The 27,044-nt window shown below is 41.3% G+C and overlaps 1 protein-coding gene and 1 long non-coding RNA gene across 4 annotated transcripts; both read left to right on the forward strand.

Moving 5' to 3' along the window:
* The first annotated feature begins 1,270 nt into the window (after positions 1–1,270).
* On the forward strand, positions 1,271–8,284 carry LOC311426638. Its single transcript, XR_014686897.1, has 4 exons — positions 1,271–1,422; positions 3,138–3,201; positions 6,740–6,832; positions 7,936–8,284. It is a non-coding gene; the product is annotated as an uncharacterized lncRNA (long non-coding RNA).
* An 804-nt stretch (positions 8,285–9,088) lies between these two features.
* Positions 9,089–26,635, forward strand: LOC311436203 (overexpressed in colon carcinoma 1 protein homolog). 3 transcript variants are annotated; one of them, XM_084518135.1, is made up of 6 exons: positions 9,090–9,220; positions 16,504–16,528; positions 22,506–22,541; positions 23,601–23,680; positions 24,480–24,520; positions 25,889–26,635. In XM_084518135.1, exons 1-5 carry the CDS (start codon positions 9,178–9,180, stop codon positions 24,482–24,484), a joined length of 189 nt encoding a protein of 62 aa, XP_084374261.1. In that variant the 5' UTR covers positions 9,090–9,177; the 3' UTR covers positions 24,485–24,520; positions 25,889–26,635. The 3 variants fall into 3 exon arrangements, with proteins under 3 accessions (XP_084374259.1, XP_084374261.1, XP_084374260.1); XM_084518134.1 differs by having other exon boundaries at positions 9,091–9,220; positions 25,886–26,635; XM_084518133.1 differs by lacking the exons at positions 24,480–24,520; positions 25,889–26,635 and adding an exon at positions 24,242–24,473 and having other exon boundaries at positions 9,089–9,220.
* The last annotated feature ends 409 nt before the right edge of the window (positions 26,636–27,044 follow it).

The following is a 27,044-nucleotide window of genomic DNA, read 5'->3' on the forward strand; positions in this document are numbered from 1 at the left end:
ATTGTGGCTACCTTTCCTAGCATTGTAGCTCTTAGGTGCTCTTGTTGGAGATTCAAGAGTCTTATACCATGGGTAAGAGTGTGGCCTCTAGGAAGGGTGGCAGCAGGGCCAGGCTGCTGCTATGAGCAAAGTAATTCTTCTGTTGGCAGACCATGCTCAGTGCACTAACAGAGTTTTTCTGAGATAAAGGCCACTGTGAGCAAGCTCCAAGCAAGATGATAACCCACCAGGCTACATGGAGCTTGCTGGCTGTGAACTGTCCACTGTGCACTGCTGCTTGAGCACCTCACAGCAACTCCAGGAATTGCCTTGCAGCAGAGAAGCTGCCCTTCCTTTTTCTTTCTACTGTATGATATGTGCATGCTAGGTGTTTTGCAACACCTATAGTAATGCTTTATATTACCTGTGTGCTTGGCTACAAAGATCCAATTCTTCAAATGCAGAAACTTGTGTTTGGCCTGTCAAATTCCTAGAGATTAACTGGGCATATTAATGTTGGCCAGATCAGTAAATAGTTTTCCAGCTCTTTCAAATTCGTTTATGGTAATACATTACTAATCCTTGTTTTTCTTTCCTTTTTTTTTTTTTTTTGTCTTTTTTTTTTTTGTCTTTTTAGAAAAAAAACAAAATAACACGACACAACAGAACATTTAGTACGACAGCCACATAAGTCATTAAATACTGAAGTCTTTAAATACTCTGTAAACACAAGTGCTGACAAGATCCTAGGTCATCAAGCATCTTTCTTTGTGAAAACCATGAAGAATGTGGACAACATGTACAGCAGACAGAGTCAATAGGACCTAATTATATACATGAGGTTTTCTTAGAAGGGACTCATGGTTCCTAACTAGTTTTTTACCCTCCGAAATCAAACCTGTATGAAATAGCAAAACCAAAAAAGCCCCAAGCAGAACAGAAATGCAAATCTAGGACTGGGAGAACAGGAATAATAATGTCATGGAAAATGTTCTTATCAGCATTTAAACAAACTTAATGGCTTTGAAAGAAATCTATGACAAAGTCTGCAGAGTTTTTCAGCCCTGGCTTGATGGAACTGCTTGTGCATACAGCTCCCGAGGTCATGTTATGTTTGATTTACACTGTGTCACAGCGCTGCCAAAAGGAGCAATGTTCAGTACCTTGAAAACTAAGTCAAGACTGAGTGGCTTAGTTTCAAAGAAGCTGTCTGTTTATCGTTAGGTTGGAGCCCAGATCTCGTGACACTGCTGTGTGTTTGGTTTGGTGCTGCCGGCACGCGTGGTTTCACTCTTGCAGCGTTCTGGGCAGGCTTGCTGAGTGGGGCTACCAGGCCTGTAATTCCCCAAGCAGCGAGAGCTGCTTCTTACGAGGCAAGCAAGATTTCATTTTTGCTCAAAAAGCATTTTTTTGCACCTCCTTATCGTGGAGGAAAGAGCAAAGGTAAGGCCACAAAACCTAAATGCTCACTAATCAGAAATCAAAGAAGTAAATCTCCACAGCAATTACTTGAAGCTCAGTTTGTAATGTTTATGCAGTCTCATGCATTTTCAGAGCCCTAAGTCACGATTTTTTAAACAGATTTAAACATACAAGTAGCAGTAAGCAAAATACTAGTGTTTTTGATATTTATTGATATACAGTGTTATGTGATATTTATTGGTATATAGTGTTTTAATATTTTGAGGAACAGCTAGTCTTGGGTTTTGGTGTGTTGCCTCCTTATGCTGTTAAACCTGAAATTAATGAAACTAGATAAAACGTTTAGTGGAGAGATTCCCTATCTCTGTTTTTTTCTGTGTCTCTCTCTACTCTTCGCCTCTGCTTGTGGGTCCAGAAGCTGACACCATCTCAGAAGAAGAGTGAATTTCTTCATCTTTATTATTATAAATGAGAGGACATTGTCCCCTTTATCTCTTCTGTGAGAACATCATGTATCTGCACAGTGATTGCCTACAGTTTATTTTATTTTGTGTGCACAAATACCTTGCTCTTATAAATATTTCAAATTATATATTCAAAAACCTCTAAGCGCTTAAAATTTATTCATATTTTGTCTGTCAAAAATCACATTCTGATTAAAATTCAGTGTTAAAAACATACATTTGCTCTTTGTCAGTCAATGCAAAATAATATAATTGCCCTACGTGGGTGTCTTTTTTGAATAAGCTAACACGCTGCTTCCATGTTGCTAATTGTATGAATAACTTCTGTTTCCCATACGCCTAATATGACAGCAACTTCAATTAATCAAAATAATTAGCATCCTTTAGTACTAAATGCATACTTATAGAAAGAGGTGCAGTTTTGATAGGAATATAGTTCTCTCTTTTTTAAGGTGGCAACTATTTGCTGAAGCAAAGTTCATTTTTTTCAATAAAATGGCACAGACAATTTACAAAAGTCCTGCTCAGTGTGAATTATATATGGACACTATGAATTATATGTATTAATTGTAAAAATACTAGCAAATTTTAGCCTGTCTTCAAAATGTAATATGTTAAATAATCAGAGGGACATAAATATGTGAATTTGATAATGACGTTTTTCATCCTGAGGATGTGTCTCCCATTTCTACAATCTCCAGGTACACTGCACACAAAAAAAAGAGGCAGCAACTGTGCTATTTGGCTTCATTAGCAATACATGGCAAAACCAATTACTGCAGGTGGAAATCTGTAATGGAAATCTATATCAACAGTTCTTCAGAGGAAGAATTTACATCAGAAAAAATGCCTGAAAATGAAAATAAAATAAAAGCGGGGATACCGTTTTCCCGTAATACTGAGGAAATAAGAGCCTTGTGTGCAAAGGGGTCTTTCCTGAAAATAAAGTTTGGGACTCTATAAGACAGGCCATTATATTGTACAGGGGAGCATCTCCTGAGAAGCTTGCCTTTGTCATATACATTTTTGAGACAGGGAATTTAGAAGGGATGCTCTGCTGCACTGGCATCTCAATGACATGTCAGTATAATGTTCTTTTCTCCAGCCTTTTTCCATTTTTTAATCTTTTCATTTTTCTGATCCCTTCTTTGTTTGTAAAACTGATTTAGATGCATCTTGCAAATTAATTTATGTAGTGAGAGACAGAAGAAAGAGATCACTCTGTCTGCATATCATATTAAAAGAACTGAGTAAGATGCTTTTCTCTTCCAGAATAGAGCTTTGGGAGTCTGGTTGTTATCGGAGACAGTAAAATGAAAGTTGAGTGACCTCGGAGGTAAGAAGCACTGTTATGCATCTCCTGTTTTTTTTTTTAATAAGACTTTTAATAGAAGGATCTAATATAGCACGTATATCAACCTTTTGGGCACAGAAAGGATGCCAAACTGTTTCTGAATACACAATGTAAGCATTTGTCCATCTGTTATTTTCAAGGGCACCTACCTTGGATTGCAGCAACAACTGCACCAGCACTAAACCAAGCATCTTTTTCAAATGGGAAAGAAGGGAATTAAGGAAAATGTTTCCATGAATTTAGAAATGTATTAATTGAAAGTCACTGGGGCCCTCTATTTGTTTCTGCAAAGGGAAAAGGCGGGGTTGTTACCAAACTGTGACTCTGAAGAAATGAGACATGGGCAGTCAGAATTGCATTCCCGTAAAGATCTCTGTGGTGGACATTTTCTTATTTTCCTGTCTCTTGCAGAGAGGACTCTGATGGCTGAAATGTGACTGTATTTTTAAATCTGCCCTCTCCTAGGGGAGGGCAGAATGTGTTGCAGATGTTAGAACTGCATTTCACTGCCACTAATACGAATGCAGCTGTTTTTGGAGACTGATGAAACATACCTTCTAAATCACCTTTGTGCTTGATACAGTGATCCTTACTCCTACAAAGTTCCCATGAACTTGGAGAAAACTTGGGTATAGGGCCCCAAACTGAATCATCCCTATGACTGTAAAAGAGAAATCTTGCAGGGAGTGGGTAATAGCCGAGCTTGGGAGCAATTTCTTCAAAGGCTCTGTGCAAGTCTGTGTGCTAAAATCAAGACATTTTTAGGAAAAGATGTGGCACTCATGTGAAGATACTGGTGTTGAATTACAACTTACTTCTTCATGAAGTTGCCTTTGAAAATTTGACTCTTGAACTCCATTTCTACCTTGTGAATCAGCTAAGAGTCATATGCTCTGGACTGTTAGCTTTAAAAAACAAGCAGATTTTCATGACTATTCACAATAATCACATTCAAGAAGTATTATTACAAAATTAATTGCATTGATTCTGTCAGATCTAGTTTGTTGTTGTTTCTTTTTTATTCTTTTTTCTTTTCTTTTTCTTTTAAGCCACTATATTAGCTAATGGAGTATTCACATTTCTTCCACACTTACGGTTCACTTAGTGATATGTTTGTGCTTCTCCATGGCTGACCAGTGGATTTCTGTTCAATTCTGCCAGGTTTTGGAGAATGCTACACTTTCATTGATTTTGTTGATTCTGTCCCAATCTGTGTCTGATTTGGCCCAATAATGATAATTTTATTTGTCACTTCCAGGAAAGATGGGACAGATAGATGAATGAATATCTTGCCTTATAAAGAAAAAAATCCTCGTTCTTGACACATGCTCTTTTTTGTTTAAAGTGAAGAGTTTAAATGATTTTTTCCTGAAGTCAGCTTCCACAGGCTGAGTGTGGGGCTCCTGGGCAGGCAGAAAAAGCAAGGTGTGGTGAGTTGAGAGGGAGCTCTTTGTCCACATTTTCTTCTTCCTAACACAGAGTGCAAGGAAGGACTCACTGAACAGATTAAGTCTGTGGTGGGCACAGCAGTTTGGCTGCTGCCTCCAAGCAGAGTCCCCTGTATAAGCTTGATGTTACTGGCACAATTTAATCACTAGACTGCCTTTTGAAAACCCTTTCACAGATAAGCTCTTTCAAAGTATTTTCACTACCTATTGACACAGCTGCCAGGAAATGACAGCTTACCATCACTGCTTCTAACTACAGTTTGGTATAGGGGATGTGACAAGTTATGAGTGGCATCGGTGAATGGCAGATTGTTTCCTTGCTGCTTATTCTGCTGCGAAGAACAAAAATCCTGAATGGCTCAGGCAGGAGGACTGCTTCATCAGTGTTTATCCTGATACAAGGAACAATCAGCAGTTGAAGTGGACAAGAGTTGTGCTTGAGGCAAACAGAAGGAGGTTCTTCAGACCAGATGTGGCTGAGAAGTGGAAAGTGGGATGCTTTGGCTGCCAAGGGCTTGTGTGGCAGGTGGGACAGGTTCACACAAGAAAAATTTGTTAAGGGTTGCTAAATATATAGAAACCACATTTGCCTCAGGAAGGCTCTGAACTGCAAATGCTGTTAAATGGGGGAGTTTTTTGAGGGGGGATGTATCATATGAGTTTCCTCTGTTCTTTCAGCCGCTATCAGAGGGGGGGGTCCTAAGCAAGGTTGATTTTTGGGGAACTGAGAATTTTCCTTTTGGTAACTTATGGATTTTGTTATGTCATTTGGCTTCTGTTCTCTGGAACAAAGTTGTTAACACTTGTTAAGAAGAGAAGAGAAGAGAATAAAGGGGAAGAGAGGGAATAAGAGGGAAGGGAAGGAAAGGGAAGGGGAGAAGAGAAGAGGTTTTCTGAAAATGTCCACAGCAATGTAGAGATCTCTATATACATTCTTAACCATTAACCAATTCTTAACCAATTCTTAACCATTTCCCTCTGCCATTTAAATAGACACACTGAATGGTTGTGGAATCATGATAGCTTTTACTAATAAGGTTGTGATCTTTTTTTTTTTTTTTTTTTTTTTTTTTTAAATTATTAGTTCTTTTTTATTTATATCAGTGATAATAATTGATTTTTTAAATTTATTTATTTATTTATTTATTTTTAATTTGAAAGTATTGACACACTGAGCTTTGTCCACTGACATGTAAAAGCAAACCCCAAGCTGACCCAAGAAAGCTTTTGTTCGTGGTAGGCTTGGGCTAATGATTTTTTAAAACAGAATCATCCCTGTAGGTTTACTGGGAAAATGGGCTGTAACTGGCTGACCTTCCGTGACTAAATGATCACAGTCGCCATCTATGCATCATCACGATATTTGAACAAGGCAGTGAAAACTATTAACCAAGGTTGCTAGCTATAAAACAGCAGCGCTGTAGGAAGACTATAAAACTGTCCAGGAAGAAACATAATACTCAGTAACATGAAAGCACTGGAATTTCATTCAACCTGAAAACACTGGAAGTGAGAATCCACCAGAACTTTTCCATTATTTAACTCTGATAAATGTTTTGTAGTGCAGTGCTTGAAGTGGGAAAGTTTTGTCTAAATTAAATTCCCATTGTAAATTTGTTTTGGAAAAAAAAAATCAGGATGGTAACTAATGGTGATTTATTTATTTATTTATTTATTTTTTCCAGGACACTTGTGGTTTTTAGAGCGTCTATATCTAAAAGATATTATTCAGAAGAGAATACCTAGAAGATAGTATTGGCACTATCATTTTTCTCTACTTGTGTGAGCTGAGATACATGTGGAAGCATGTGCTTTGTTAGAAAAAAATCATGGATGAATAATGATTTTATATGGATTATTAGATAAAAATAATTCAGCAAAATATACATTCTTGTATAAATAATGGGTGTTTCCTAACACCCAGAAGTAACTAAAGCTTGACAGACAGAAATAGATTGTTTGGGTGCCAACACTCAGACTAACAAAAGTGTTCAAAAAGATAAAATCACCAAAAGTTCAGATCCGGATAATCTGTGTTAACTAACCTGCTCTTCCAACTGCATAAATTTTAGGTTGATTTATGGAAAGAAGAACACAGTCCTTTCCCACAGAAGTTCATATCCATACTCCTCCCAGTCTTCCTCAGAGGCGATGGAGTACACAGGGTAGGGTGAGTGATGGCAGGTGCCAGGAGCTCACTGATGGAAGGAAAGCACCATTCTTTAATGCAAAGCATTCACTTGATAAACTTGCTTATGTGACTGTATTTTGCTTTTCAGAAAGCATTCTGATTTTCAGAAATAATGTGAAATAGCTTGTTCAAAGCACGGGTGAAGTTGAAACTAAAGTGTGTCTTCTCTATCTTCTCTATTGAAAGAGGAGACGCCTACAATGCAGCTGCCAAGAGACAAAGTTTGCCTGAGGGCCCTTCTTTTAAGAGGTTCAGGAAGGGCTGGCTCCTAGCAGTTCCGGACAGTACATACAGAAACGTATCACACTGCCTTTCTCCTAAGTCTCCTGGTAATGCTGTTAGCTCTGGCTTTGGGTGGGTATGCTGGAAGTGCCTTGCCCTATCGGACTCAATGTGCACTCCTTAATTTGTGCACATAGGTCCCTCATGTTCTGTTTGGTAGACTGAACTTGTAAGACAAGTGGAAGTGCTTAGAAGGATGATGCAGTGTCCTTCTGTTCTCTTTGAACCACGGGTTTCTGATTCAGACTCATATCTTCTCCTTGTGGCCAGTAGTTCAGTGTGAAGGCATCTTCAGGGGATTTCTGCCTCCAAGCCACCTCTTCTCATATGTGAGGAGATGGCTTGGCTGCTGCGCTCACCACAACTGCTTCCCCTCAGGTAAAATTAAGTATTAAAACCATGCTCATAGCTTATTCCACAGTGGCAAGTTTATGGTCAATGTGGGTTGATGAGATCTTTTGTTTTCATATTAGAAAACCATACAGGATCTGAAGTAGCATGTCTTTCAGCCCTGCTTTTCATAGGACCCTTTCTTCCTTCTTAACTTTGCCATAAAAATGCACTTTGGGCTGATGCTTGGCACTTGAAAGCGCAGCCTGAGAATTTGTATTTCTATGTGATTTTCAGAAAATTGGCCATCAAAAGCATGTGCCTTTGGGAGATTCTTGCTGAAGCAAAATCTATGCCTGTGTGCCTGGGGCTGCTGGTGGTGAAGGAGTGGTATGGCTGTGCACATGGGTCCATTAGCTCTGCCTTATTAAATTTTGAACCGATTGTTCAATTTCATTTTATCAGGAGGAACAGGCAAAGACCTTGAAGATGCTGAGTTTCTGCAGATGCGATGGAAATAGATGGTCAGCCAGGGGAGGGAGAACTTAAAAATGCCCACCCTGCTCCAAGGTGTGCTCACTGCTGGGTAGACACGAGGGAGCTCATGAAGAGACCCCGGGGCATAAATCTGCAGGAGACTCGACATTATTGACTCTGTTGTGTATGGAGCTGCTTGTTCTTAATGTGCTTGTTGGGAAATACAAAAGAAAATTGTGATGTCTTTCTTTCTCTGCTCTGAACAGGCTAAAAGATAAAACAACAATGTTTGCTATCTGATTCTCTTGTAATAAAGACAGTTATTGTTCATAAGAAATTTGTGATGCTTGTGGCATTGATATGGCACTCCTAAGAGTTTTTTTTTTTTTTTTCCTATGTCCTTAAACACATTTATCACAGCAGTCATGTTTGTCTAGCAAGAGTATTTGTGGTTGTAACCATTGGGTTTTGGCTGTCTGGTCATTTGGAAATCGTGAGCAAGAGTACCTGAGCAAGGCTTGGAAATATTTTAGTGCTCTGTGCGGAAGAAAGGTCTGGGTTAGAAGGAACTTCGAATTCTTTGGGAGGAACAATGTACATTATAAATAAAAAAGCTTCTTTGTGGACATTGCAAACTCATCTTCTCTGTGCTCTTGGCATGAATCGGGAAAGGCGAACCCGTAGCTCTACCAACCCGGTGGGTCTCCGGGGTCAGTGGGGCGTTTCTGTAGGAAGACCAGATGATCTTGAAGGTCTCTTCCAACCTCAGTGATTCTCTGATTCCAAGAGGAGCTCCGAGAGGAACCGGCGGACACCTGCGTGAAGTTGCCCCCCGAGGGCAGTGGGGTCTCGGCCCACCCGGGGGTCTCAGGGGCGGCCGTCGCTGAGCCCGGCGCTCGGGGCACGCGTTGGGGGGGGGATCCCTCGGGGTCCCCGCACCCTTGTGGGGAACCGAAACCGGGGTTTGGGAACCTCGGGGGGGACGCGGGGCCGGCCGGTAGGTGCGGGGGGGCTTTCCTCGGGGATGCGCGGCGCAGGGGCCGGCGGTTTCCCGGGCGATGGGTGGGGAGAGGAGGAGGAGGAGAGGAGGAGGAGAAGAGGAGGAGGAGGAGGAGGAGAAGGAGGGGTCCCCGCGGCTTTATCTCCCCCCCGGCTCCGCCCGCCGCCGGCTGCCTCCCGTCGCCGCTCAGCTCCGCACCGCTCCGCTCCGCACCGCTCCGGGCGGCGCCCATGGGCTGCGGCAACTCCACGGCCGGCGGCGCGGGCGGGCGAGGTAGGGGGGCGGCACGGGGGTCGGGGGGCCGGGGACGGGAGGGGAAGGCGCCCCCCGAGCCGGCTGTGGGGTGGGGGCTGCCCCGGCCGGGAGCATCCTGCCCTGCCGGCAGCCATCCGCCTCCCCCCGGGGATGGGGGCGGTGTGCCCCGCCGGGGGCGTCGCGGGTTTTAGGGTCAGCGCCGCGACCGGGAGGATCCGGGGATGCCAGCCTCGTCCCCCCTTTGGGGACTGTGAGGCCACTTGTGCTCCTTGGGAAGTGGCTTCGTGCCCCTTCTGCCCGCCCGAGGGGTCGGGGACGCGGCGAGCCCGAGGTTTTGTGCACGTCGGGGTGGGGGTGCCCCTCCGGCCGGCCCCGCTCCTTCCCCCCCCTCTGAAAGGGAGGGGAGAGCTGGGCAGGCGGCGCGGCTCTTCGTCCTGCCCCCGCAGAAGGGGAAATGTATGGAAATAATAGCGGCCATACGCCGTATAATTACAAATACGAGCATTTATAACTCGTTTTTCATCCTGACTGCACCTGGCAAACAGGGCTGCCTAATTACATTCCTTGTCTTAAGTCTTTCAGCTGCATTTATTAAATCCGTAACCTCCTGACAATGCACAGCCAAATAGCGGCCAGGCCAGGGAGACCTGCTGGGGCTCAGCCTCCTGCTGCGTTGACTTGCTTTGAGAGAGCTGTGGTGTGCCCTGGGTGATGCTAGGGCTGATGTGCGGCACCAGCACGTCTCTGAGCGTGAACAGCAGTGACTCCTGCAAGTTGCAGGCTTGTGCAGTGTGCTGCTGTTCTCCCTGAACCCTGCGCTTTGTGCTCACAGCGGGAGGCTTTTCTGCTCTTTTTATTTACTTGGCTGCTGTTAAATGCTTATAAATGAGGTATCATGTATGTATCGGAAGCCTCTCTTGAGGCTTGACCTTCCAGCACTCTTGTCAGGGCTGTCACATCTACAAATGCATTACTTCTCTCCTGCTAATTGGTTCCTGCATTGCCATGACCTGAAGTTGTTTCCCTGCTTGTCCACTGTAGCTTCATAGCTGGGACGATGCTTGTTCACATCCCGGGTTTGTCTGCTGGGTAAAAGCACCAGAGCAACTGTCAGAGCAGCTCAAAGGAAAAGACTCATTTTGGGCTGGTTATTAGTCACTTTGTGGTAGCATCTCCAGCACCGTTGGCCTGGCCACCGCATAACGCTCCTAACAGGGCACCAACAGGTGAATGCTGAATAAGCTAACTCTGACGGTGGTGGTGTTTCGTGAGTTACTCCGAGCTAAAAGTTTGTTGGTTTAAATAAACGTGTCTGCAGTTGCTTTAAAGGCAGCTATTTTCAACAGGTGTTGGCTTCTTAAAAGATTTTCAGTGAAAGCACAGCCCCTTCAGTAGTTTAGCTTGCCTGTGATGTTTGTTACTCACGAAATACTTCAGCTTGCATTTCATGGCAACCTCTTGCATACTCTGTAGAAATAGCCCACAGATCTCGAGTAGCTTAGCATAGGCTAAAATAACAATGCCGTGTAAAATCCACAATCAGTATAATGTAATTATTACTGTTACACTGATAGACCTTTCCAAAGCAAATATAGCTCTGGGAGGTCCAGGTCTGTTCCCAGTTTCACCAGGGTAAGTCAGGAATGGCTGCGCAGCCTGTGCTGTTGCAGTCACCAACATCTGGTAGTAGAATTAAGTTCACCATCTACTAGTGATTTTTTTTCTTCAGTTTAGCACTCCTTACATAGCGTGTCTGTAAAACTAAAGTAATTTTATGTAGGGGAAGGAGAAGATGTACCATTTTTAATCTGAGTTCTGGAGCTTTTAAGAAAAGTCTAGCTCTCAACATCTTACCAAAAGACATGAGTACAGCATGAATACAAATTAGTTTTGTGGCTTGCACAGCATGACTACGTCTTCAGTGGTGAAGTTATGACTATTCTACAGTCAGTAATGTCAAAGCTGGAGGTGCATAACATATAATTAACCTGTAACACTCTCTGTCATATTATATGACTAAGGATAATATTATAGCATACTTCACAGAACAGAGTAGACATGGTTAGGCTACTCCCCATTTTCTTCCTCTGGTAAAATTTCTGTTTTAGCCTGACGAGATTTTTCCTAAACAGACACGTATATAATGATAGTTCAGCTAATGGTATTATCTTCTGTTGCATGGCTGGACTGACATCAGAGGAGCTATCAGCCCTATGGTCTGCAAGACCTAAACTAATAGACATGATCTAGAATAGCATTTCTGTCTGTGGTGCAGCACTCCAGAATACCAATCTAATTTTCCAGCTTTTCCTTCCAGAGCATCAGACAAAAGGATTTGAGGCCTAAAGGCTCCTCAGCTGAGAAACAGTGACTTGTGTTATCTGAGCAAACTGATGCAATTGCATCCTTCTTATATCCACTGTTTTAAATGTTAACTATGGATTACATTTATTTGAAAAAATCCCATTAAAGTTTTTATTAGCACATAACAATTTTGTTAGCAAATTGCTATTTTCCTGATGTTTTGTTGCCTCACATATCCTTCTTTCATGTCATTTCCTGATGTTTCAGAAGCTCCAAAGGAGCTCTTCTTTTCTGGTCTTTAAAAAAGCACGCCCTTACGCATTAATTTCCTTCTTTTCTGGGCTAAGGCATTTCCCTCCATTCTAGTGTTGCTTCACTAACAATTTTTTAACTGCCTCTTTCTTTCTATATCAATTGTAGTAGCAATGACAGCGCCTTAAATTATGGTACTCAGTGGAGGCTGGCAGTCTAGCCTTGATTTAAATATACAGACAAGCTGTTACTCTGTGGGAAGCTTAAAATACTGCCAAATTACAATGAAGGAGAACTTTCACACCAAGTTTATACAGACTTATTAACTTCAGATTGGTGGAATACCCAGGAAACCACTCTGCCATTCTATTTAAAGCAATTTTTGAAATTAATGTCTGATCAGGTCATGTCTGTGTATCAAACTGCAACCTGATGAGTTGAAGAAATCGATTTCAGGTACATTGATTTAATTCTACCCTCAGTTACATCAAGCTAGATCTAGCATAACTCCATGGAAGTTAGGATTTGATTCCATGTTGCTGTTTTTTGGAGCCAATGAGAAGGGAAAAAAACAATAGAAAACTCATTTGTAATCTTATGTTGTATACATATACATGTAATTTATTTTTTTTTTTAATTTGATTTTTATTACCATTTGGAGTATTTGCAATAAAATATTGTATGAAAATAACTGTTAGAAATTAATAAGAAAATCATTCATAGTCTGCTCTCAAGCCAGATGCTGGCATTTTTTTCATCCACGTTTTTATTCATGTAAATGGTTGCCTCTCATCCTTCATCTGTTTTTCTGATTATTTTTTTTGGTCTTCCACATTTGCTCATGATGCATGCCTCAGTGTAGAACAATATACTTTGTGGCAGTCAGTTCCTCTCAAACATTTTTGCATTTGTCCTGCAATTACTGGAATTCTGCAGGGCTACAAGTAATAAGCTGCTTTTGTTTTGAAAGTGCGGACCCCCTCTCACTGAATGGAAGATGTGTTGGGATGATATATATTTGTCCTTCTTTTGTGACTGTTTCAACGTTATGTTTTGTGAGGGATCCCAGCTCCACAATTCTAGGCAGAATGTTTTTCTCCTGTAATCACTCGTGTTCAGAGTGACGAATGTCTGAATGTGCCTCGTTTATTCTGCAGGCTGTATTCCTCCTCCTTTTCCTGCACTGTGAAGTGCTAAAATGCATCCATGGTCTTACTGGTAGATGTATAAGCAGAGGGGTCATTCAGGAGAACTCAGTACTTCTTTATTAGTTATTATTCTGGCTACCCCCAGTCTATTTCTGTGATTAGATAGGCTTGGGAAGTTGCTAGAGAAGCGGGTGGAATAAGGCTAGGCAGTCTACAGAGTTCAGCTCTATCATTTAGAGTTCTGCCAGGGAAGAAATGTGGTGCCTGTTGCAATTCCTCAGGTTCCCAGTCTTCCCAGCAGGACACCAGAGAGGGTTCAGCTCTCTTCACTGCTATTGCCTCTACTTAGAGCTTACCCATTAGCTGTGTTGCAGGAACAGCCTTGGGGGGCCCAAACCAGCAGGAATCTATTAGACAAGGTTTGTGGGGTCAAGTGCTACTTTTTTTTTTTTTTTTTTTTTTTTTTTTTAGACCAAACTGATGTAGTTGGAAAAATGAATAGCCTTTCAAAAAATATTTTTGAAATATATTTCAAATATTTTTCAAGTCATATTTTTATAACATCATGACTATAAGAGCACTAAGTCTTGCAGCTGTGAAATAGCTATGAACTTTTTTGGGAACCGATAATAAGTAAGGTACTTTTGCTGAACTTCTGGCAGGAGGAACTTGAGAAGCTATAAAATAACGTGTTGGTTACTAAACATGGAAGAGTTAGAGAAACATATCATTGAAATAACAGGAGTGAGGGTGAGTGGGCTGGACTTTAAAAACAAACACAAGTCTGTACAAACTGTGATGTTATTGGATCTGTTACAAAATAAAAAGCTGTATATAAGGGGTATTCTCCCTAATGAAGAAATCTTATTAGTTTTTATGTAAAGATAGTTACGAGCTGAGGTAATGTTCATTCCCAAGCTCATAGCACTTCCAGCAAAAAAACTGCTTTGTGAACTGGAACCACTTTCAGGTCTATATCAGATACTTCAGTGGAACCCAACTGAATTTGGACTAAGTTCTTGCTTCACTATTGCTAGTGAAAGTGAGAAATAACACTATTGGAATCCCATCAATGGCAGTGAGGATAACCTAATTCTTTGTGCTTATAAAAACAATAGGAAACAAGCCAATAAAAACGATCTTTTAAAAAGTGATTTTGTTTTCATCGTGCTTAGTTCATTATGTTTCTGTGTGAGGTGCATTTCAAAAAGTTGCAATGAATTTCTGCTGTGGTACACCCCCCTAATGTCAAAGGAAACGAGTGCTGCAAGGCGAGAGTGCTAGAGGCACACCTCTGTTCTCAAACACATTTACAGCCTCGTGGCTCTACATGAAGACCAAGCTGATTGGTCTGAGAGACAGCTCCTGTCCCAGAGTGCTTGTAAGGTCTGCCTAGCAGGTCTTAGGATAAGTCTTAGGATAAGTGCAGCCCTGTGTCCAGAGCTGGCTCCCATGCAGAGTACTGCAGTTTGCTGTGGGCAGCACACTTAGCACATGGGTACCGCACTGAACGTGGGCATGGCGTTGAACAAGCGCATAGCGTTGAAGTGTGTTTGGCAATTGACTGAAACGTGACTATCTCCATACAGAACTGCAGCTGTCCTCTAGACATTCAGTTCTTCCTGCACAGTTAAGGTTTCCGTTTGCATATCAAACACTTTTGGTATACTTCCTGCACAGAAGGTGCTATAAAATTTTTAAACCAAGACCCAAGTACTGAGAGCCCTGGCTCAGACTCAATAAGGGCTCAGCAGAGGCTTCACAAAGGACTGTGAACCTCTTTGTAGAAATCAAGTTTGTTTGCAGTGAGCTTAGGTTGAAGTGAGAAAATGAAAAAACTGTGGTTCTGATGCAGAACACAAGCATGGTTTCTTGTGAAAAAAAAATCCTGCTAGCTACAGCAACAGGACTAGGCTTTTCAATATGTGTGCTGTCTGAGCTGCTGCTGATGGTTGGGTTCTGTCTGGAAGTACAGGGTGGTGCCCTGAAGATACATAGCTGAGCTAACTCTGAATGAACTAGCCTGGGTAGCAGAAGACATCTTCCCACGTCAGCTGAGATTGAGGTTTGCAATGCAAACCGTCCATCTGGTCACAATTAATTTGGAGGCTTTATAGATAGTACCATGTAGATGTGCCTGTAGAGCCAAAAAGTCTCAGAAGGCTGCCTGGTAGAATGAAGTGTGAGAGCTCAGACCTGAGCTTATCATGCGCAGTGCTTCCAGCTTAATGAAGAGTACTTTTGATACATATAGCTCTACTGAGATTTTGAAGACTCTGGATTCAATGCTAACAAAAGAAATGTTTATGCTCGTGCAAGATGAGTCTATGTTGTTGATGGGAAAAGGAGGGATGGTCAAGCAGAAGGAATTTGGAATTAAATTACGCTCAAGAGTTGGCTATAAAGAGAAGTTTCCTGCCATTCAAGCTGTCCATTCAGGTAGGTACTGCTGGAAGGTCTTGCAGGACTGTCTCTTCCTCCCTGGGTTTAAAATCAGGTCAGGGACCCCTGATTCTCATACATCAGAGTGCGATGAAAGATGTTTGCTCTTCATGGATATTTTTCAGCAGCAAAAATAAAGTTTTCCAAGAAATGAAATGCCATGACCGGAAAAAAAAAGTCTCTAAACCCGTAAAAATCTTTTAGATTGGCAACTGTAGTTTCTTCAGAGTGAGCTCAGATAGTCTCTTCCAGCTAAATACTGAGAGGAAAGGGAAGAAGAGAAGTGAAAGGTTCTCTAGTGTCTACCCTAGCCTGTGTAATTAATAGAAGGGATAATTTGCTGGTTACTCAGCTGAACGACATACCAGCAATAGCAACGCGTCATTAATAACTTGGGAGGAACAGGAAGGAGTTCGTACTTGAGTGCATGTTCCTCTCCCAGCAAGAAGCATCTGAGTCACCAAAAAATCAATCACTGAAATCAGGCAGCCTAGTTGTAGCTTTTGTCTTTTTTTTTTTTTTTTGTTAAATAGTAAGATGAATTAAGGGGTGGTTGATCTATTTAGATGTCTGGGGCTTTGGTGGCCCAATGTTTATATTATTTCTGTCTAGTTGTTTTATAAAACATTTTTTATCTGGCAGGAAGAATGGAGCAGCGTTTACACACATAGTGCCAAATCTACAACTGGATCAAATGGCATGTGGACAAAATTAACAGGCATTTGGGAGTAACTGCTTGGTTAGCTGCGGCCAGTTTGTAACAGACAAAACCACCAGAGGACTGGGCAAAGTGAAGCATAAAAAAATTCAAGAAGATGAATGTTATCTTATGTTGCTCTCATCCTGGGTGACTGCAGCTGGGCACTGGTCCACTGCACCATCATTTCACCCTCTGAGAATCTGGCCCAGGTCTAAGTATGACAGACTTAAGGGCTAATACAGATAATCATTAAGGATAAACTAGATAATCATGAGAAATCTGTTCTCTGACAATAGAAGATGCCTGTTGCTATATCTGCCTCTTTTTTACAGTGCATGTAAGGAAGTTGTTTAGGACAGAAAGGCAGAAAAACATTTACTGTACTATCAGTTTGTTTCAGGATTATGCCATTATCTTGTAAACATACGCTTTTTTTTTTTCTTTTTCCATTCTAGGTGCCACAGGGACTACTAAAGATGTGTAAGTACTTGCGCTACCTTTTCAAACATGTAACCACGGACTTATCTTCAGTCCTATTAGCCCTATACTGGATTTAGTCATTGTAATGATTCATCTGGCTCCTGATATGTAATTAGCAGCACCAGATGCTTATTGTCTTTAGTGACAGCTTCCATCTCCTCAAAACAACCTCACGTCTTGTTTACTATTCTGCAAATTCCTTCCCCTTTTATTTCTCTAGCAGAAATGTCTTTTCTTAGCCTCTGTTGAGAGTTGTCTTCCAGAGGTGGTCATGTTTACTTCAAATTATTCTTCCCTGTCATATACTAGTACAGCTTTCTCCAAAGGGCATGCTATTGTATGAAGTGACCACATAAATTTCCACCAAGCCCTGTGAGAGATTTAATGAGCCACTCAAGCAAAATTCCCCTCTTTGCCAGAGACCTGGTAACCCATCCAGACTTCCTTTAGAAAACACCAACCTTCTCTATTTAGCTGCAGATGAGATCTTTAGCTACTGAAGGTTATGACCCTTACCTTTTCCACGTTGAAGATATTATCTGTCAGCTCCTTTTTCTGTCCCTTATCTTTGATGCTGAGGAGCAGTGGACAGCCCTACCCATCCTGTTTTTCTCCAAATGTGGAAGGCCTGAACCTCTGTTGTCCTGCTGCCTCTCACCAACTTGTGGTTTACAGAAAAACAGCAACAAAAGATCAGCCTTTGTCAACCCATTTTTCATTTGCTGGTGCAAAAATTTGCAGGAACAGCTTTATTCAGCCATAAATCTATTTTCCTATCAAAGGAAACATTAAAGAAGTCATCCTGAGGTCTTGCCTTCTTTTCATATAATTGTTATTTGCCACTACAGTTTGAGCCTGAGGGACTGGGTAAATATTTTCATATTACGCAATAGAGACGTTCTTCAGTTTTATTTACTTCATTTAAAGTAACTACTCTTAATTAGTCGGAAGAATCCTGGAGCAGAAATAAGGGCTGTCAAGTCAGATAAACGTGGGGAGAGATGAGCATAACAACAGGTTTGTCCTTGCTATTACAGAGCACGGCTGAGAACTAAAGACAGGTCTTCCTTGGCGGATGAGTCCTGTTGTCACAGATACTCTTGAGATCTATTACCCATGTAATCTGTTTTCTGGATTTGCAGTCTCAGACAATAAATAAATTACAGAAGGCAAGCTTATGAGGAACCTTCTCTTGATAGCCTGCAGCACCCATGCCCTCAGTACCCTTAGATAAACAAAACCACTGTTTTCAATTTATATTAGGTTTTTATGTTTTCCGGGCAATTGAGATAATTTAAGTGACTGACTTAGAACTGCATCTGTTTCTTTGCTTTTTGTTAGTTTTAAACTTCAAAATCACAAGCACTGTTCAATTAAGAATGTGGTAGATATGTTTCTGTGCCTGAATGTGTCAGCACATGAAGAACTGTGTTACTGTGTGCATAAGTGTTTGTAGGGCTGGCACTTCAAGACTTAAGCTGGGAAAATACTACTTATTAGCGATAGATCCTCTGTCATGTTTCAGAAAAGTATCAAGATAGCTTAGAAAAAAATAATTACTAGTGCAGACTTCAACAAGGGAAAGGGTCAGTCCTGGAACCATTACTCATTCTGATAAGTACAGTGGAGCCAGCCGAACAACCCGTGTGAGTAATAGCATGATTGAGCCTTCTAGTCAGACACTAACAGATCTGTGTTTCTAATGAGGGAGAAACAGCAGTGATGACCAGAAAATCCCTAGATCAATCATCCTAATATTTAGCAGCAGATTTTTAAAAAGGAAGTAAAATACCAGAAAAAAGCTATTTTAGTCATATTGGCTGTGGTTGAGAAAAGCAATCGTGTGTTCACTTGCATCATACTCTTCAGTACAGGATCCAGTTATTCTAATTCAACAGATTTCTTGTTTCCTGATGGCGACTCATTGCAACTCCAGGAGCCAGGTGGATTGAGGGAGGGCTGGATCCTGCTCAGAGCCCTCCCAGGTAACCACAGAGAAGCTTTTTTTGCCCTTTGAGTCTTTAGTTGCTCCACTAGTAAACTGGCAATGGTGGTACGGTCTTCTTATGCAAAGTGCTCTGAGGTTGAGGTCTGCGCAACGACGAAAAGGACAGAATCACAGAATCACAGAATTTTCTAGGTTGGAAGAGACCTCAAGGTCATCGAGTCAATGTGATCTCTTCCCGCATACTCCAGCCCTCAAATAACTGGTGAACCTGTCACCCAGCTTCAGCCAACTGATGTACTAAAACAAGTACATTGTGGTAACTGGGAAAGTTTGGCTATAAGAGGGGTAAAGTATATAATACAGACTAACGCAATGCCTATTGTATTCAGAATGTGCCTGGGTTTGGAAGATTAATAGCAGTAGGAAGGAAAGGACACAATTCAAAACTGTTTCAAAATATTGGGAAGAAATCCATCAAATATAAATGACAGTCCCTTGGTCCCAAGAAAGACTGTGAAACTAAGGTGATGAAATCTGTTCCTTGTGCAAAGTTTAATGAAATATTTCTGGCAGGACTACGGAGCACTGCTAGAAGGAGCCTGTATAATGCCAGAGTTCAACACGAATGAAGTCATAAAAACGAAGATAAGAAAAATGTGGATGGAGTAAATTAATGTGAATGCCTGTCATTTGATACTTAAAAGATTACGTGAAAAATGGCAGCTTTTTTGCCATCAAATGGGCATAGGACTGATGGATGCAAAAACTGACAGCTGGAGGACTAAATATTTTTCAAACTTAAGAGGGTGACAGGAGCCCTCCTGGGACAGACAAATCCTTACCAAAAGAAACATTTCTTCTAGCTGAAAATAGATGCTGTTATAGGGATTTGCTGTTAAATCTGCCTACCAGCTACAGGACTCCACCTACGCCACCTGCTGAAAAATGTGATCTCAGTTCCTTTGCAGTAGATGTCAACAGCATCTGAGAGCAGATGCAGTGACACTGCAGCAGATTAGTGCAAAGCACATCAGGCTGTCTGGTCCAGCCTGTTCAGTTCCTTTTGCCATCCATTCCTGGGGCAGAAAGGCTTATCATAGCTTGCTGTTCCTGGAGAACACTGTAAGTGGAGGCTCTTTGATGCAAAGTGAGATATTTAAAATTTATATTTTGTGCTTTCTTCCCTAAGATAAGAGGAAACTAGAGACTCACTAGAGGGACAGGTTGTGGGAGAGAGAAAGAGAGCTTGTGCTGAAATCCTGCATCCTCTGTGAGTCTGGGAGACGTGGCGATCAGAGCACTGCCCAAACCAAAGGAACTTCCTTTCATTCTCATTTCCACACAGCCAAGTGTCACCATTGCGGTGCAGCTCCCTGGGGCCAGCTCTGTTCATTCAGCGTGAGCACGGAAGCAGCAGTGGTCCATTTGCCTCAGGTGGCACCTTGAAATTTGAACATGTGAAATCAGTGGGCACTTCTCGAAATGGTGCCTTTAACTACAGACCACAGTGTCTGAAGGCAAGAGATGTGCAAAAATGCATAATGTATATGTTGGAGCAGCTCTCTTTCCCATCCTGCTTAGAAATGAGTCCTCAGAAAGGTGGAAAACGGCTTCTTCCTCCAGTGTCACCACCAGAATTTTTTGTTCTTTTCCTCTGAAGCTTCCACATTCCTCTTCTCTGTTCACCCTTTCTTTCCCAGCAGCATGACCGATTGCACCCAGTCATAACTCAGCCCAAGAGCTGTGGCCTGCTCAATCCCAGACTATTTGCTACTGAGCATTTAAGGGAAAAGGGATCGTAAAATTAGACTTTGATTTGTAGCTATTAAGGAGGAAAGCAAAATGTTTAAAAAAAAATAGCCTGCTTAATCATAGACCTGGATAATTTGTTTTGGTGAGAGAATGACAGTAATGGTCCAGTGATGCCCCATTATAGAACATTGCTAGAACAGAACAAAATAGTCCTGTTGCCTAGTAGAGGCTTTTTTAAACATTGACATTAATTTCCTGTTGGACAATATTGATTATTATTCTTACAACTCCATTTTAGTGGCTTCGAGCTGTTCATGAAGTTGTCAGTGCTTTTAAAGGATTCTTTTCTCTGGATAATGGTTAATCTGGATTATAGGAAATGTTTCCAGTTGTATGAGAAAATCAATCCTGTGACACATTTGGTTGGTTCAACAGCAATGATTGTTTGTGATCTTCTGTCACCCAGGGTCCCTTTCTTAAAGTGCTGTCATTTTTTTATTATTTTTTTTACTAAAAATATACATCTCATTCCTACCCATTGATATACACATTCTTTCCTCTTTCTTCTGCTGAAACTGGCCCATACTAGGATAAAGCATCTTTGCAACCCTCAAGGAAAGGGGACTCCGCACTTTTTTCTCTCCTGCTGCGTACAAGAGGGCTGAGTGACTGAGGCCACGTGGTGGCAGAGGGGATGGGCAATGCCTTCTGAGATAGCACTTGTTCCTCCAAACAGAGATTTCTGACTGAGGTCTAAGGGCCATCTCCCTGCATTTAAGGCTGTGTCTTCCTACCAGTTCTCGACACTTTGGGCAAATGCCCCCTTGACTTCAGGGGTCAGTAATGGCTTACAGCCCTGATTATTAAATAGTAGGAACATGTACCTTTCAGAACAAATAAATTACAATAAGAAATGTCACACGTTACTGTTCAATGTCATCGTTCAGCGAAACCTTTCACAGCTACAATATAGATTTAGCCCTAAGGCTGGGTAGAGGCCAGCTCTCAGTTTTGTTGCATGGGGAGCAAACTAAAAATTCATGGCTCAGCTGATGCTGGGGAGCATCTTTTCATTGCCCACATAGTTCATGGTCCGTAGCTGGGGATATCCAGGTGACAGTATACCGGTGAACAACCTGTGCAAGAGCATTTGCACAGCAGAGCCCTCCTTGTGTCATGGTGCTCCATTCCCTGTTTGCAGCCTTCCCCTGCTGCAGCCACAGCTGCGGTAAGGTTGGGCAGGTGTCACCATTACACCCGCTGTAAGGAAGGAGTGCAGGATGTCCGTGGATTTGTCAGCACTCAAGTTACTTTGCCTCTATTTTTATTGCTAGGTTGGTAGGTTGCAAGTCAAGCTAAAGTGCAGCAGCTGCCCAGATCCATACCCAGCCATGCATGCAGCAGAGCTCAAAGTCCAAATATTTAATCAAAGGCGGGTGAGTGGTTTGGATGAAGGCTGATGCTGGGGCGCAGACTGAGAGCACAACACAGGCACTATACCCATGGATGGTAACAATACCATTTTTATCTTTTTACCACATGTGCCTTCATATCAGTGCTGATTACTTTACCCCCTGTCCTGGTTCAGCTACACTGGACAGTATTTCAAGCAGGGGGAGTCAAACCTTAGTGACTCCCTATTCATTTTAATGTAAGGGTAGAAGAGAAGTAATTGTCCATTATGAAGGATTAGTAACTGTTTGGTTTGCAAACAGCTCTGACTTCAGTAGTGGCAGTACCTCACTTAACATAGAGGTTCTGTAGCACATTTTGTCACAGCTGCTGTGAAAGTTTCTCTTTCTTCATACTCATTCCCATGCCAGCATGGATGGCCAGTCTCTTTCAGTCCTCTGTTGGTGGAAGAACAGCCCAGGCTTGTTTCTGTTACACATGGAGCCTTTATGTTGCTGCTATACATGGAACAATGTTGGGAACAACATCCTTTCACTCAGGAAAGATGCTAATCTACCAGCTTTCAGCTCCCAAGCCTACTTTCAGGCATCACTGGAGGGAGCTGTGGAAAGTAAGCTGCATCTGTTCTCAATCCTTTTCTTTCTCACATACAACAGATTGGAAAATTGTCACTCTTTTTTTTTTTTTTTTTTTTTTTTTTTTTTTTCTCTCCTTTGTGAATACTTTATTGAACTGTGGATGATCTGAATTAAGCTGCGACACTATTAGTCCCCTTCTTCCTTTGCCCCTGAATCTACCCAGATGGTGACAGAGTATCTGAAAGAAACTGTATGCTAATGTGCTCTATATCTTTTGGTGTTACAGAGCAGAAGAATCTGTATCAGATGATGACAAAAGGAGGTAGGTCCTGTACTGGCTTAATTTGGAATTGGCTGCACTGAGTTTTGCTGCTGGCTGTACATCCTTCCTTTCCTTCTAAGCCCCACTGATGTCAACAGAGCAAAGAAAAGAGTAGGAAATCTCATGTATAACCCCAAATTGATGATCATGCTTCACTCTGTTAGTGTGTTGGGGGAGGGAGCTTTGCAATAAGATGAGCACATTATCTCACAGTTGTAGATTATCTGGTTCATAATGTCCAGTGACATCTGCCTTCCCACCAGCCCTGCCACAGATGGCATTAGCACCTGTGGGAGATCTCCGCTCAGCTAGAAATTGAAGGGAGTGTGACTCCATCATCAAACAAATCAGAAATCAACTCAGATCCCCGGGGATGTGTTTCATTTGGTACCTAATGTGTCAGAGCAGCTACTCTGTAGGTAGCTCTAGGCACAGCAGAAATTCTTAAGTACCCCATTTTCCACCCCCTCATGTCAGTCCATTCTTTTCATAGGTCTCAGAGCCAGAAAGTACACTCTGTAAGGTTGTGAGAGGGAGAGGATTAGGCTATGAAAGTACTACATACTATTATATTTGTTTCTACTAACAGTCTCCTCCAGGTGTGGCCCCAAGGAGGGAGATGCAGATCCTGTTTATTTATGAGGAGAGGTGAAAGTGTTGTTTAATTGGTGTGTGTTGACTGAAGTGATGTGCTTCAGCAGTCTCAGTATTGGGGCAGTGCTATCAGACTGTCTGCTGGAAATTGGTGTCTAGGAGAAGCTGTGCAGGTGGGGCTTATTGTCACAAGATAGGTGGGATTTAATGAAAAATATTAGGAACTTGAATGACTAGGAACTAATTTCACAGCCCTATGTCCCACTTGTGAGTAACAGCCAGCCTCAGGAGTTTTTTTCCCCATAGCTGTGTGAAAGGAGGGCTCTTCTAAGGATGCTTGTGCAGAGGTGAATCCACTCTGACCGTGCATGGTTTTTGTAATGCTGTTGCATGACATTGATGTTATAGGAAGAAGTGTTCCAATTAAGCTCTGTTGTCTTTTAATTTTTTTTTCCCTCAAATCAGGAACTACGGTGGTGTGTATGTTGGTCTGCCATCAGATGCAGCTGCCATGGTTTCCAGTCAGACGAAAGCTGCACCGAAAGGTATCAGGAGGTTATGTATTGTATTTCTCCTGTTTTCTCAGTTTAATTTTATCTAGCAAGATGTATTTATCCTTTAAAAATCAATGATTACTTCAGACAGACTGACCAGCCTTGGTCCCTCTTGAGGCTGTGAGGCTATTTATAATCGTCAAATGATTGCTCCCATTTATTTAAGTTCTAACACACCTACTTTTGTGGAAGGATCATAGAGCAGATGCTGACAGGGTAGTACATTGTCTTCTGAACAGCTTCTTCATGCTCTGAGTGGTGTGAGAATTCAAGGAAAACAAAACCCTTTTAGGATTAAGAGGCTATGATATATGCACTTGCAGAGCCTTGGCAGTATTTTTAGATTTGGAGGTGTTTACTTGCATTGTGATGAATTCCAGTAATAACAGTTAGTAAGTGCTTGCTTTCAGGTTTATTTCTGTTCTTATATGAAACCCAGTGCAAACTGTTTCTTTTCCATGTTATGTTTTTTACAGTGGGAAAAACATTCAGTTTATAGGTACTTAAAGACTAGTCATAAACATATTTATGAAATCGTGTAATATTTTTCAGATTTAATACAACAAAATGCTGCTGTCACTTACGTACACCACAGAGCTAAGTCACTGACTGGAGCTTCCAAACTGTGCTGCAAAACAAACAAATGAAGAAAAATAACACTATTTACCATAATAATAGTATTTGTCTTTGGAACAGTAGTACCTCTGTTGCATGCTTTGTTAAACCATGTTCTAAACTGGCTATATGTTACAATGTTTTAACCATCTTTACCTTTTGTTTTCTGATTAAGATTAGAAGGAAATAAACACAGCAAGATCCAAACAGCTGGAGGTACGGTATGGCTTAATTAACATTATGTGTTTGCAATGTATTAGTTGGAAAGAAACCAGGTGGTGATACTCCCTGAGATATGGGGTGGTCTGGGAATCACCTGGTGGCATTCTCAGCGATAGTGTAACTCTTCTGAAGGCCAAACCAGGGTGTCAGTGCTGCAGACATAAATCAGACAGTAGGTAAAGTCACCTTCTCCATGAGAAGTGTGAAGCAAGGGAGCCCTGTATAACCTCATTTGGGAATAAATAAAAATCAGATGTCCTTGTGCTCACCTTCAACCACCCCACAGCTGGTCCTGCAGCAGTACTGAGACAAGCATCCCCGGAGACAAAGCTTTTCCCAGGAACAAAGAGTTTGCAGTCAGAATACTCCATTTTAGGGCCACTCTGAGGACCAAAGTGAGATACCCACAAAGGGACACATTGCAGATTTCCTCTAGTTACGAGAGAATCTGTGGTGCTTCATTCTCTGCTGGCTACGACTGGACAGGGAAAATTGATAGGCTCAATTTCTGAATAAAAGTTTAAACTAACTAATTGAATTATTTTTTTCTTTTCTTCGTGCCTGAAGAAAACCGAAACAAACTAATCTTCCATTCAGAATGTGAACTGAATAAACATTGGCAAGTGTTTAGCTGGCAGGGAAGGGGAATTATAAAGCTGCCAACATTTTCCATAGAAAGAAAAAATGTTTCCTAATTTAGATGAAGAACCAGAAGCAGTTCTGGCTGGTCTCGGTGCTGGATGCAGGGCCAGTAGAGCAGAACATGGCTATACTTGTTTTAGTCATGCGAATGGTGAAAGCTCTCTGGGCTCTGCTAGGAACACTCATATACAGGGAGACCTGGTTGTCACACGTAATTTCTGTAACCCAGCTGAGATGTCTGAGCTGGGAACACTGACACCCTTGATCTGAGCAAGGCTGAGGCACTTTCTTGGGGTTAAAGTTTTCCATTCCTGGTCGATGATTGGAACCTGAATTAATGACATCCTTATTTAGGTGCTTTAATTGAATGCCTGAGGTTGGATGGAATTGATCTCTTGACTTTTTTTTTTTTTTTTTTTTTTTTTCCTATTCAAAACAGTTGAAAGTGCATTTTAGCTTCATTGCTGTAAGATCAGGGAGTGGCTGCTGGTTCAGGCTGCAAAAGCTTTGCATAGATGAGCACCTTTAAACCTCCAAAGGGCCTTGTGAACTCCAAGAGTTTATGTGCTTGCATGTCTGGAGGGCTTATACCACAAATATCAGCTTCTGCCACAAACCTATTTCACTGTTTTATGTATAGAGGTACTGTATGGCATTACCAGTTCAGCTAAATCTGTTCATCCCTATCTTTTTTTTTTTTTTTTTTTTTTTTTTTAGCAGTCTTCTGCAGAGACCACTTGCCAGTGCTTTAGCGAGAGTTGTCTTTCTGCTGAAGATTTTTATATTTACATAGCCTTCCAGAGAGCAAAACAGATCAGAGCACCAAAAAAATCTAAACTGTTGCAAGTTCCAACTACGGGTAAAGCTTAAAGTACAACATTGAATCAGTTTGCTGTGATGGTTGCATTATGGAAACCTCCTGCTGTTCTCCAGTGAAAATGAAATTAAGGAACTCATGGTGGGTGTTTCTGCACAAGAGCTAACTTTGATGATCTGCAACTTATTTCTCTGTGGCCATATTGCAGATTTCATCAGCTATCAGCTACGCTTCGTATATTTTCTCCAACAATTTTTGATAGATTTTATATAGAAAATCATTACTACTGTCCACTTAATAGTTCCTATGGTAGGTTCCTATAAATTTATTGTTAATTTACTTCAGAGTAATATATTTGACAGGTTTGCATCTTTTTGGTAATATTGCAAATTTTACTATTTTTGCTGTGAAAACTTTAGAATGAAATAGGCATAAGACCATTGGGCTCTTTATAATTGCTGCCATCACTTTTATACAGTGAAATTAATATTAGTGTTTAATTTTCACCTTTTAAAAAGATACTGCTCAAGGAAATTTATTTAAATAAGGACAGTGTATTTCATCATAATATGTATGTCTGTTTTTATTTTCTTCAGCTTTATCTCTTTTATAAAGCATTACATGGAAAAAAAAACTAATGAGCCAAACTATTATGTTGTCTTCCGTTCTATGTGATATTACAGTAACATTTCCTTGCATAAGGATGAAGTGATGGTATTGACAGAGATAACTGAACTAAACTCCAGTGTGGTGTCCTCTTAAAATGTAGGGGAGTTTTGATCCCTATTTGAATTTTGTGCCCCTGACTTGTCTTTTGGCATCTCAAATATGGAAAATTGTAGCAGAATGAGTGTTGTTATTACTTTAGCAAATTGTTGTATTAAGTAATGGATGGGACGCTTCTAAATTCATTACATTTATAACAACTGCAGGTTCCTCACTAAACATAAAACATATTGTACATTTCCATATAGCTGAACAAATATTTAAATTATTAAAGCCTTTTACATAATTCTTTAGTCAAACTTTTTAATAGGCCATGATGTTATACACTTAAAA

The sequence above is a fragment of the Aythya ferina genome (genome assembly GCF_964211825.1).
Source record: "Aythya ferina genome assembly, chromosome: 1".
Classification (NCBI taxonomy): Eukaryota; Metazoa; Chordata; class Aves; order Anseriformes; family Anatidae; genus Aythya; species Aythya ferina.